At 39.0% G+C, this 12,315-nt stretch overlaps 1 protein-coding gene across 1 annotated transcript; it reads right to left on the bottom strand.

The window, feature by feature from the left end:
• Positions 1-7,825: 7,825 nt before the first annotated feature.
• Positions 7,826-11,874, bottom strand: LOC117858323 (uncharacterized). Its single transcript, XM_034741371.2, has 11 exons — positions 11,701-11,874; positions 11,541-11,616; positions 10,993-11,174; positions 10,237-10,422; positions 9,988-10,117; positions 9,823-9,906; positions 9,239-9,420; positions 8,824-8,919; positions 8,638-8,731; positions 8,396-8,509; positions 7,826-8,227 (listed from the first exon to the last, which is right to left on the bottom strand). Exons 3-11 carry the CDS (start codon positions 11,119-11,121, stop codon positions 8,124-8,126), a joined length of 1,119 nt encoding a protein of 372 aa, XP_034597262.1. The 5' UTR covers positions 11,122-11,174; positions 11,541-11,616; positions 11,701-11,874; the 3' UTR covers positions 7,826-8,123.
• Positions 11,875-12,315: the final 441 nt, after the last annotated feature.

Genomic DNA, 12,315 nt, shown 5'->3' with positions numbered 1-12,315 from the left:
CACCACCAATGCTAGGGAACTGGCAAGTAAATTCCCCGCATCCTTTGCTCGATCTCTTTTGTTCCACTGTTGATTCCTACGTGAGGAAGGCATACATCTATCCCAAATCGGGCTTCTCTATTGTGCTCTGATGCCATTTTGGTTAAGGATTCACACGGTTCCAATCCATTGGCCGGTGTGCTCAGACCATTCCGTATCTCGTACTCGCAAGCAAGCTGTAAATTTCATTAGCAGGGGCATGGCAAGACCATTCCGTATCTCGTACCCGCAAGCAAGCTGTAAATTTCATTAGCAGGGGCATGGCATATCCGCATATATATTTGAAGAAATAATCACTCTGCTTATGCATCTAGGATTTGGTTTTTCCTATTTTCATCCACGTACAGTACAATAGGTCATGTTTTTGCAGTACATAGTCAAGGGAATAGCAGTATCTATACAATGAATGCAGTGTTTTGCTTTTTGATTTAGAGGAATATAGCCATATAGTTGTGGAGGAAACTTGGAGCACGGTGGATACGACTGCTGCATTATCGCAGCCCAAGATGGCTGGTGAACTATTTTGACAATACTATTTTGTACTACTCAGAACAAGGAATATGGTGATTTTAGTTTACCATGTGATGCATGAATTCAGTTATCCTTGGAGCACGGGCCTACAAAATGATGCAGAATTTCCGGTTAGACTTTGTAGGAATATTTTCTAGTCTCTGTAATGTCCAAAGATCATTTATAGAGAAAAGGACATCTGGCTCCACCAACACCGTCCTAACATCGTGCATGATCTTGTCAGGAAGCTGCAAAAACTAATAGAGAGGGTTTGTTGTTCGCAAGTGGAAATGCTTTTTTTTCTTTCTTTTTACTATGAGTGCCAATTTGCCTTGTCATCATAGAAATGCATGATCTTGGATCTTCTTTGGCTCTAAAGTGATGATTATTCTAGGCAAGCATATATACTGCATTTACCCAATTAATATTGATCTGGCATTTCAAATTTACTTCAGCTTTTAATCATTTGCACCTGTAACAAGTTAAAAAAGATTTTGAACTGTGAATGCAACATTTTAATATAATAACATGGGCACATGGCCTAATACTTCAAATAATGCAGAAATATTTTTTCTTGTACACAGTCGATTGCATGGATTCTTTGCCTTTGACAACTAGCTCAGACCCAAATTGAAGCCACTAGTGGATAATCATGGACAAGCACCATGGGGAAACAACACTGTTCCACATAGGATCATCTTCTCATATGCCAATGTGGCATCATTATATGCAAAGATAGGCTTCTAAAATGTTTGGTTTAGTCATTTAGATACTCAACACTGCAAAGTTTAGATTTACTAATTTCCTCCCTCGTAAAGATCACACTTCCACTCATGTAGATTTGTTAGTGGTATACTAGCTTGGCTTTCATTCTTTTATGCTTGAACCTATCTAGCTCAGCCCAGTCAAAAAAATAATTGAAGTTTAATATATACTTTATATATATACCCTGTTACATGATTTATTTCTTTAAATAAGGCCAAATTGCTTCAATAGCACTATTTGGAGTTACTGAAACAAGCAACAATCCAACGTAAACATAACAAAGAACTGAGCAAAATGTGGTGTAGAAGAACTATAAGAGTTTGTATGTTGTCTAATAATAGCCAATTGTCGGGTAAACGATGAACGTATAGAGTAACACTTGGATAAATACATATGGGATCTCTGTTGCAGCCTATAGAAGGTGAAGAAATTTAATTAGTTATTCTATTATAGATTTTTTATATGCTTACAAACTTGTGGTCAGCATCTGACCTGTGCAAATGAATATGCCCATGAAGAGTACATTCCTGCAACTTTCTCACGATACATTACAATGCACTCTGTTGTACTGAATGATATAATTGACTGATCATTGTAAACACCGAGTTGTATAGCCCCCATATACATTGCACCAAGAACATTAAATAGATCCTAAATAGATCCTGCTCATTGTTTCTTTAAAGGAACAAGAAAACGTTAGCCTATTGAATATGTGACTTACCTTTGTAATAGTTTATGATCTAACTCATATTCAAACTGCTCAACAGCAAAGGACTGCAATGGTATCCCATGTCCTGAAAAAAAAGGAAAAAGAAGTGGGGTGTGGACTTACAATATCTTTGCATGCCTCCAGTACAATACTCCGAAGATCAAGGCTATCATTATTGTCATCACCATGCGATTCAGATTATATTGAGGGCTTCTCCAGTAAGTTATATTCTATTTCCATAAGCAAGCTTTAAACCCCCATCGACTCTGTGGGAAACAATAGGAGAAACATAGGTTTTCTGAATTTGGTAATGGATTACTTAGTTTCTCAACAAGCTCTTGCATGTCCCTGTAGGAAAAAAAATATTCTCTTTGTAAGTTCAATGAAGATATTTTGTTGACATATTTTTTTTGGTATCTAGCTTAGTTTAGGCATATATTTATTCCCAGTTGATCATCAAATGCGAAATAGGTGGCAATGTGATGTACCTATGCAATGGTGATTCTTGGTAGGCACTTGCAAAGTCTATATTGAGTTGAAACTCCATGGATGCCGATGTTATGTCCATCATCCAAGTAGTAGGGTTGCAATTTTTCTCTATGTTTGGGACACCAGAAATTTTCTATCAATACAAAGAAGCAGATAACTTTATTAATTCCTTCCGGTACCATTGACTGAACCTTGCTCGGTGGTATGTGTGGATGTACAATTTTCACATCCCCACCATCCAGTTTAAGACCTCTTCACTAATTTGGGTATTATTTTCATAATAGTATATTACCAAATTCCTCATAATAATATGATGTACACAAGGACACACTCGGATATGACATAATCATGTCTCATGACTTGTCTCAAAACACTAGCACAGAACCACAGTCCAAGGATGTACATTTGCCACAAAAACTATGATGCTGTTAATTTCTTGTCACTAAATCTAGCCATCAACCTTTACATGCAAAATGCAAGGCTGGAAGCACAAAACTTCTATACTTTTATTTTTCTTGTGAGCTGTGAGACAACTTAGATAATGAATACAAACGGCTTCAATCAAATACACCAAATTATATAAGTTTACCAACTGTGTGAAATGAAAAGCAACTGGAGACTGGTGTTGTTGTGTGGCTACTAGCTGCTCTGTCCCTCGATGGAACAAAGACATCTCTAAACCACTTAGAGAAGTCTTTTTCTATGCTATTGCATATAATCAAGAATTGAAGAATATTTAATGTTAGTTGAATTAAAAAGGGATAAAATAAAGAACAATAAAGAATAGATACACAATTAGGAATCATTTTAAGTAATACTACCTCCACCGCCACCACCTGACGGCATGGGACGAAAAAAGGGGGGCGTGGCCCACCTATCCTGTCGCCTCTGCCACATTGGCGAGCTGAGCTGGCGATAACGCGGCTGGTGCGAGATATCGTGATAAATTGCAAGATGACCCCTCGTATCCGGTTCCACGTGGCGGCCGTTTAGGGTTTCAACCGGGCAAAGAGATCTAGGCCTTATTGGGCCACCACGTTGCTGGGCCTAACTGGCCTGTATTCGGGGAGTATCCGCTTTAACGTAATAAGCCATGAGCTGTCATAATTAAAAAATAAAGTAGGTTCCTGAGAATACTCAGGAGCATAAACCACTCAGACTTGGCAGTCCAGAATAGAGAACTAGGTTATTAGATAACCCGTTTCCGACCCAATTTTGGTTTTGGTTCATGAAAGGGATCTCTTCTAGCTCATGAGGGTTCTTCCATGGAGTGTGCCGCGCAAGGCCTAGTCATCGTGGCTCACAAAGGCAAGCTGGTGAGCGTCCCGTGCAGGTTCCTTGGGAACACAGTGTGCCTTGAGGCTAAATCCGTGCCATCGCTAGAGCAAGGTGTGGGCATTGCACCGGATCAGTGATTCGAGGAATCCTCTCCCTAGATGGAATCTGTGAATATTTTCTTTCAGAAGATAGATGGGATTTCTCCCCGATATCACCTTCTATTCGCGCCAGTAATACAGGCTGCTAATGCCTAAATGGGCCGCGCATCGCTTCAGCCTAGGTTTGTGCGAGGCTACGACGTAGGGCAGCGTACAGGCCAAGCTAGGTTGGCGCAGGCCGGTCAGCCCAGATGTGTGCAAGGCCGAACTGGCTGATTTTTAAGAAAAGATTCCGTTCCCAGGCTAGCTGCTAGGCCTACTTCATGCATCGCAAAAGATGGTAGCGATAGATTAGGCCTGCTATGTGGATTCCGGTCCTAGTTTTTTCTCTAGGTTTTGTTGTTTGGGTTCGAATCAAACTACACAAAAAAAATCCATAAAATCAAATGAAAATCCAACTTAAAACTGCAAGCTCATGATTAAATATTTTAATGCACAATTTAATTTACTAAGAATTCTAGAGAGGGGAAATTTAACCTTTAAATTGCAAATAAATTTCATGGATCCACGCAATACAAATAAAAAATAATTTACTAAGAATTCGGCCATGTGTATTGTTATGATAGGTTGCGTAAACTTTAGCCTAGGAATAGGTAGCTAGTTATGGACAGTTTCTGCATGCACTCAGGAAAACAAAAAGGAGAACTGGTGCGTTAGAGCAAGAAAGATAAATTGATGACATCATCTGACATGCAAGAAGTTTGAAATAAAAAACTAATAAATCTTAAATTGAGCCTATAAATTAAATTTGGATTCCACCACTGGTTTTCTTTACAACAACAAACAAGACCATACTTGATATTGTTTTGATGAATTTTTCTAGTAGCATTTTTATCAAGTTGAAAGATTTTTAAAAATATGTACACCTAAAAACAAATTATATGACCTCAAGAATAAAGTAATTGTACATATCAAACAAATTATACGAATTGATAGAATAAAGATATATATATACCATAAGAACAAATTATATGAACTAACAAAATAAATATATGTACAAATAGAACAAATTATATAAACTCATAAAGCAAAAGAACTACATGCACCGAACAAATTACACAAACTAACAGAATAAAGATGGATATCCCAAAACAAATTATACGAACACAAAGTACAAATATATGTACACCAGAAAATAAATTATACTCATGAAATAAAATAATTATATGATCAAATCATATGACTCATAGAACAAAGATATGTATAACTGAAACATATTTTATACAAACTCACGCAACAATATATTTCTACACGTAGAACAAATTATATGAACTCACAAACAAATATTAGTATATCAGGAAAAAATTATATGGAGTTGCAAAACATCTAAATAAGTTATACGAACTCAAAGAGCAAAAATTTGTATAATCGCAACAAATTATATGAAGTCACGAAACAAAACAACCATACAAATTTAACAGATTATACAAACTCAGAACAAAGATGAATACACATATAACAAATTATACAAATTCGCGGAACAAAGATTTATTAAAAAATACAACATGTGATTAATTTTTTAAAATTAAATAGACATAGTAAATATTATAATTTATAAAAATAAGAAATTATGGAAGACGAATGAATAAATAAACTAAAAAATAAAAAAAATGAATCATAACATATCAATTGAAATAAAATATAAAAAGAATAGAAAAAAGAATAAAAAATAAATGAGGAAATTGCAAAGAAAAGACACCGTCGGAAAACAAAACAGAAGAAAAAATAGACGCGGAAGAAAATGAAGTGGAGGATGTCAAGAAGAAAGAAAAAAACGGAAGGAAAAACGAAAAGAAAAATAAGAAGAAAAACAATAAAAAAAGAAAAGAAATTCAAAAGAGAAGAAAAAAGAACCACCTCATAGCGTTGTATGTGATCCGTTCTGGGCGACCATCGAGCGAGGAGGAAGCTGGTTGGGCTGACTCGTGACCAACTCCAAGCCCTGGGCCTGTTTAATGCTGGTGGCCCATGCTTGTGCTCAGCTGACACCTACGTTGGGCTGCGAGAACGAAAGATTGAAAGATGAGCATGCAACATTGGGCCAAATTTATTCCATAGGCCCACGCGGGATGTATTAGGCGACAAAAGGTTTAGGCGCTCCTTTGTGGCACACGGAAGCTAGACAAGCTTCCTAGCTTTCGGCCCACAAGGAACCCACCATCTTCTTCTTCTTCCACCCAACCCCCCCTCCTTCGTTCCCCTGGCCGGCGGCATCCGCGCGCGCCCACCCATTGTCTACCCCGTCCCTTTCACCCCACCCTTTCGAATCCCGTGATGCTTGTCGCCCCTACCGCCAGCCGCCACCCACCAGAGATCCAGCCCCGCCCAGCTGGGGGCACTCCCGCGTCGCCTCACCTCCACCGCTGGTCGAACCGCCACTGCTGCCGGACCTTTCCGCCACCCCTAACCTTCTTCTCTAAGGTCGGTGGTCATGGAACCCTCGAAACCCAAAACCCTAACCCTGCTGACCTTGACCACCACCTCAGCCAGCCATCGGCGTCACCGCCAACCGCTCCCACCACCACCCGCCCGCTCCTCCGTAGAAACCCATACGGTGGCACAGGACACAACGGCAGCACGGGAGGTAGCAGCGGGACGAGCGCAGAGAAAAGGAGAAGGCAAAGGCGGTGGGATAACGGCCTCTAGTCCTCACACGCATCTTAAAACATCATGTGCAAATTATTTGGCTTCTGGAAGTTAGATAGGTTTTTCTAAAGGTTTTGATGCGACGTATAGCCTCTCGCGTCTTTCACTAGGGCTGCCATTTTCCATTTGTTGGCTTTGCTAAGAATTTTTTTATTTTTCTACTTTTTATTTTAATATTTTGCAAAATATATGGTCAAACAAAAAAATTGCAAATCTATACCTACACCACCGTAAAATGCAAATCTATACCTACACCGCCGTAGAAGATAGGATATGTGCAAAAATTCCAAAACAGACCTGTGTGCAGAAAGAAAACAGTAGCTAAAAAGGTTAGCAAAGCGATTTTTTTCTTTTTATTTTAAATTTTGCAAAAATATGTGGTCAAATAAAAAAATTGCAAATCTATACCTACAAGCTACCACCAACTCAACCGGCGGTAACTTTTCCCTCTAGGTAGTACACTTTCAAAAAAATATAACTAATTCATATGAACTCGGATGGAGATAAAATTTATATAAAAATTGTAGATCTCGACAAGATCTACAATTTTGTAGTTCAAACTTTTTACATTTAGTGTTATCTTAGTGCTCAAATAATCGACACAAGTTTCAGATCTAAAATTCAAATTTTAGATCTGAAACTGGGGAGCACACATTCAAAAAATCATAACTAATTCATATGAACTCGGATAGAGATAAATTTTATATAAAAATTGTAGTTCTTGATGAGATTTACAACTTTGTAGTTCAAACTGTTTTCATTTGGTGTCATCTTTGTACTCAAATAATCGAGACAAGTTTCGGATCTAAAATTAAATTTTAGATCTAAAACTTGTGTCGATTATTTGAGTACCAAGATGATACCAAATGAAACAAGTTTCAACTCGATCTCGTCGAGCTTTACAATTTTCATATAAAGTTTATCTCCATCCAAGTCCATATGAATTAGTTATGTTCTTTTGAAAGTGTACCTTTACCGGCGGTTCAACTAGCGCTAGCATACACCTTCCACCATTTGACTAGCGCTAGCATACACCTTCCACCATTTCAAATGGTGGTAGCTTGTAGGTATAGATTTGCAATTTTTTTTGCTTGGCCATATATTTTTGCAAAATACTAAAATAAAAAAATCGTTTGCTAACCTTTTAGCCTAATCTTATGGCCCAATTATCTTCTACTGTTTTCTTTTTGCACACAGGTCTGTTTTGGAGATCCGATTAAGAAGTGTGGTGTGAAACTCCGAATTGGATACCTTGTTTGGACGGGAATGCCTGAGATGCAACCGGCCATTTCAGCCGATGTCCACAAGTGCCTGCCGCCAGTTGATTCACCGGCCACAGTTTAGCCTTAACGTTATGCTAGTGTGTTACAGCCTTACTGGCTATTCCGTAGCACAGATAGTACTATTCACGTCCCATTTCTTCAACCAAACAACCACCACAAAAATGTTTGATCGTCCACTCGTCTCCTGCAAAATATCAGATATGGCGGACTATGCTGGTTTACTCCACCGTTGCAAGTGTCAGCCTCTCAGGATAGCTCAGATATGACCTTCTCGCACTTCCCTTCCAAAATCTTCACGGCTTCTGTGAATAGCACCTCCGGGGGCAGAGCTCCAGTGGACTCAATGGTAACTAGAAAGGAAAAAAGAACAGCCAACACAGTGAATTAGAACATTGCAGTGGAAGTACAGGGGCTATCTTACCGGAAAGAACTTCAGTGATACAATTATCCAACTATGAAGGTGCAATAATCAACACATTTATACTTGGCGTAAGATGATCAAGTTCTTGACTACTTACATATGAAATGGTCTCTAACACGCCTTAGTTGGATTTTATCTCCAGATGGTCCCATAACACATTGCCTACAGAGCGTGCAAGCCCTTGGCTTTGCAACAATTGCCCTCTTTCTACCTGTGTACACAAAATTTAAGGGGTTAATGTAAACAGCAGATCGATCACAAAACAGCTTGGATAAATGTAAGATGCAATGCTACCTCAAGTTCGGCATCTTATAAAACAGAAAGGGAAAGAGAAATTACCATCACCCAGGTCTTCAATGTCGAAAACATTAACTGGGCACTTCTTCACTAGCTCCTCAGCATCGACACCTTCAATTTGTTTAAGAATTTCAACCTATTTGATAATATAATATAGCATTAGGAGACAAGAACGATACATTCATTCACCGTCTTCTTGTTGGAAATGGCATAGTGAAACAATTTTACCTCAGGGAGCATTCTGTACCAAGCCGTAGCAACTGGAGACCACTTGGCATGAACTTTCCCAACTCCCTTAACAGCATGTGCCTCGAGCTCAATAGCCTATAAAAGAACAGATAAAATCATAAAGTACAATGACCGCAATGGAAATGAGCACAACACTTTAAGACAAAAGTTTAAAGCTTATATGCGCACACTCCATGAATTTCAAATCATCAACACAGTTTATCCTATGATATTAAGGAAAAGATACTGGCTACATACATTTTACTCTGTAATTTCCACTGGATTAAAGTTCTGTTTTACGATGTGGACTCAATCACTAAACAAAGTATATTAATCCAAACACTGAATCAAGAAGGGCAGAAGACGTAGCAGCTATTCATATCATAATGGTACCAGGGAAACAAATTACACAGACCTGTCCTGCCCCAAGCCTGGCAATAGTTATATCTTTAAACTTCACACCAAGAGGCTTTTGTAATATATCCTTTTGGCTTTGACTGAAGGAAGTGAAAGTCTTCTGTTTGTCCCCAGACTGCCCAGGAGAAGCCATGCTTAATTGGCTACCTTCCGGCAACCACTCTAGTTCACCAGATTTGACTGCACAAACAACCAAACATTTAACGCACAAAACCAGAAAATCTCAAACATCTTTCCACAGGAAATCTGGTTTATGCTGACAAGATTAGAGAAACACAAGAAAAGATCAAATGTTTCAATTACCACAGATATATTTTTTTTATACTTATCGCAATAATTTCTTTGATGACTAAGTGCATAAGAATGACAACTTGAGGTCAGGAAAACACATTAACAAGGTAACAAGCTTAACTTGTCATTACAGTACATTTACAAAAACATATCCGGTTAGATGTCACATAAATACACACAGGCTTAACTGCAAAAGCTTTGCAATTTTAACAATGAGGTATTCTTCCAATAAGGTACAGTGGGCATTTCATTTTGAAAGATAACATAAAACTGTAGGAAAATAAGGCATACCTGTAATTCGCTGAGAACCCTTTTTTGGACATGAAACATGCAGTTTATAAACAATAGTGTTCCTTTCATTTGGGACATCATTTTCTGTGAAAAGAGAAAGGAATGAGAAGATGGCTTTTACGGTAACTGTATGAAGGTGAAGCCCAAGCAATTGAAGATACCTACCTGAGATATAATCAAAAAGCCTTGGATCTGCATCAAGTGGAATAAGTCCTAATCTATGTGAAAGAACCTCATCTGCTATAACTGAGGTGTTGTCAGCCATGAAGATTTTCTCAATTGCCATAGTCGGAACCTATTAATCCAGATGAAGTTATAAGTATTTAATTGTTCCAAAACTGTGATATATGAAGTACTAAAACAGAGAAAACATTTTTTGGTTATCTCATGGTACACATGAAAACATGCAAATACCTCTGAGATGAGGATTCTCCGGAAAGCATTAGCAATTGATGCATCAACACCAATCATATCAAACTCCATATCATCTTCAGTTAGACGTTTTATATCAATTTTGAAGTTCTTGCAAAATTTCTCCACTGACACACTATTATCAACTCCCGTCGCAGCATAAGTACCCGAGTATTGGAAACCTTGAGTCTATTTAAGAGAAAACATAAGAATATAATGTATGAGGCAGATGATAGAATCGAATGCAATTGAATAAATAGACCTTTTTGGCATGAAATAAAATGAAAAAACAAAACAAAGATGAGTGAAAAAAAAATATAACATGTATCCAGAGCAGCAAATTGCAACAATTGGACAGTCTCGAATGTAATAATCACTACAAACTAAATGGATTATTTTCATTAATAACATGACAGGTTAACATTTCAGCCAATTAAATAGCATTTTTTAAACAAGTATAAATAGATAAGCAAAAAAGATTAGCTAATATATTCAATCCTCTATCGGAAGCAAGATAGCACACAAACTTGATGGTGAAAAAGAAAACCACGTCTTTTTTATATACTGTGAAGTAGCCAATTAGACGCTTAAAATTAAAACATCTGTGCATCTATCTGAAATTAGGTTCCTATGCAAGATAATCCTATCAGAACACTTGATTCATGCGGAAAAAAACAGTGAATCTATCAAGCAGACATACGGGTGATCATAATAAATAAATGCAAAGACATGAAAGGAGGGTAGTATATAAATGTATACATGGATAGGGGCATCTGCATTGCACACGACACGGGTGCGCTGGAGCTCAAGGTGATCTGGGAGCTTATTTTCTTGCTGATCCGGCACATCGCCCACCTGATTCTTGGATTTGGTCCCCTTCTTTGGCATATTGTCTTACTCTTGTTTTGCCTCTTTGTTCACTCTTATACCCCTGCTATGCCCTGTTACCAATGGAAGAAACAGCAATGGTCAGTTAACGCCTGTGCAAAGAAATTACAGGTTCAAGACTCTGGAGCAACTACTTCTACATGTGCTGTTCCGGTAAGAGCATAAGTTTGCTGCCTCCCTGCCGACTACACCTGACTACAAAACAACTTGGGAAACAAACTGTATTGGCTTCCAATATGCAACTACAGCAGGGAAATCTGTGTTTCCAATGATGATTTGGCTTCAAAATTTCATGGTTGCAACATCTACTGAGGTATGTAAACGGAAAAGGAACAGTTACTACGGGGTGAATCCCACTACTCATGTTACAACTAGCCAAAGTGTTCCAATTTGTAACAAGCAATAACCAAGTGAATCACCTGATGGCTGATGGCGAGGCGGAGGTGGCAGGGGAGTCCGCCGCCGTAGGAATCGAGCCGTTGCCGGAGTAAAACCCTAGCAAGAAAGTAAATGAACGTGAGAAGAGGAACGGGACGATTCGAAGATGGGGATTAGGGAGAAGGGATGGAGGAGGCACACCTGGACCTGGAATCTTGGAGAGAGCACGCGGGAGCCAGGAGCAACGGCGGCGGTCCGCAGTGGCGGCGGATTCCTGCGGGAGATTCCCCTTTGATTTCTTTTCTGAGCACGGAGAGATCGCGGATCCCACCGCCCGACCGAATCTGGCTTCCGGGCTCTTGGTCCTCGGTGTTGGGCCTGCGGGTGGCCCGAAATGAGCGAAGGCCTAACTGGCCGCAACGGGCCGGATCCCAGTTCTCCCCTATGTTTTGGGCGCAGTGGCGCCTCTCATGAATCAATCCGGAAAAAATCGATCCTCGCAGCAGAGTGAGTATCATCGGACTATCTCTTCCTTCACTTGGGTTTATGTAATCACATCAATTCTGTCTTGAGAAAATCTTGGTGGGGCAAATGAGCCGGTTTCATACCGTCATACGGCAACAAGCTAGTAGTATGAACATTTGCACAAACATTAAATCACATCGTTGCTAGTATGAACATTTGCACAAGCGTTAAGTCCCATCGTTGCTAACCTCGTATACTACCTTATTGCCTGCAGATAAATTAAGAGCCATGAAAGTCACAAGGGAAATAGGAAAAATCCGTAAAGCTACCGCTCTTCTGTATCTTTTCAGT

This window comes from Setaria viridis, chromosome 5 (assembly GCF_005286985.2).
Source record: "Setaria viridis chromosome 5, Setaria_viridis_v4.0, whole genome shotgun sequence".
Lineage (NCBI taxonomy): Eukaryota > Viridiplantae > Streptophyta > Magnoliopsida > Poales > Poaceae > Setaria > Setaria viridis.
Note: the sequence above shows the minus strand (reverse complement) of the source record. Positions and strands in the feature narration are given on the sequence as shown.

Excerpts from the sequence above, each read along its gene's own strand:
- LOC117858323 (XM_034741371.2), bottom strand. The coding sequence starts at position 11,121 with ATGCCAAAGAAGGGGACCAAATCCAAGAATCAGGTGGGCGATGTGCCG. Across the intron at positions 10,118-10,236 it reads GGAGAATCCTCATCTCAGAG|GTTCCGACTATGGCAATTGA; the intron begins GTATTTGCATGT and ends CTGGATTAATAG. Across the intron at positions 9,907-9,987 it reads GCTTTTTGATTATATCTCAG|AAAATGATGTCCCAAATGAA; the intron begins GTAGGTATCTTC and ends CTCTTTTCACAG.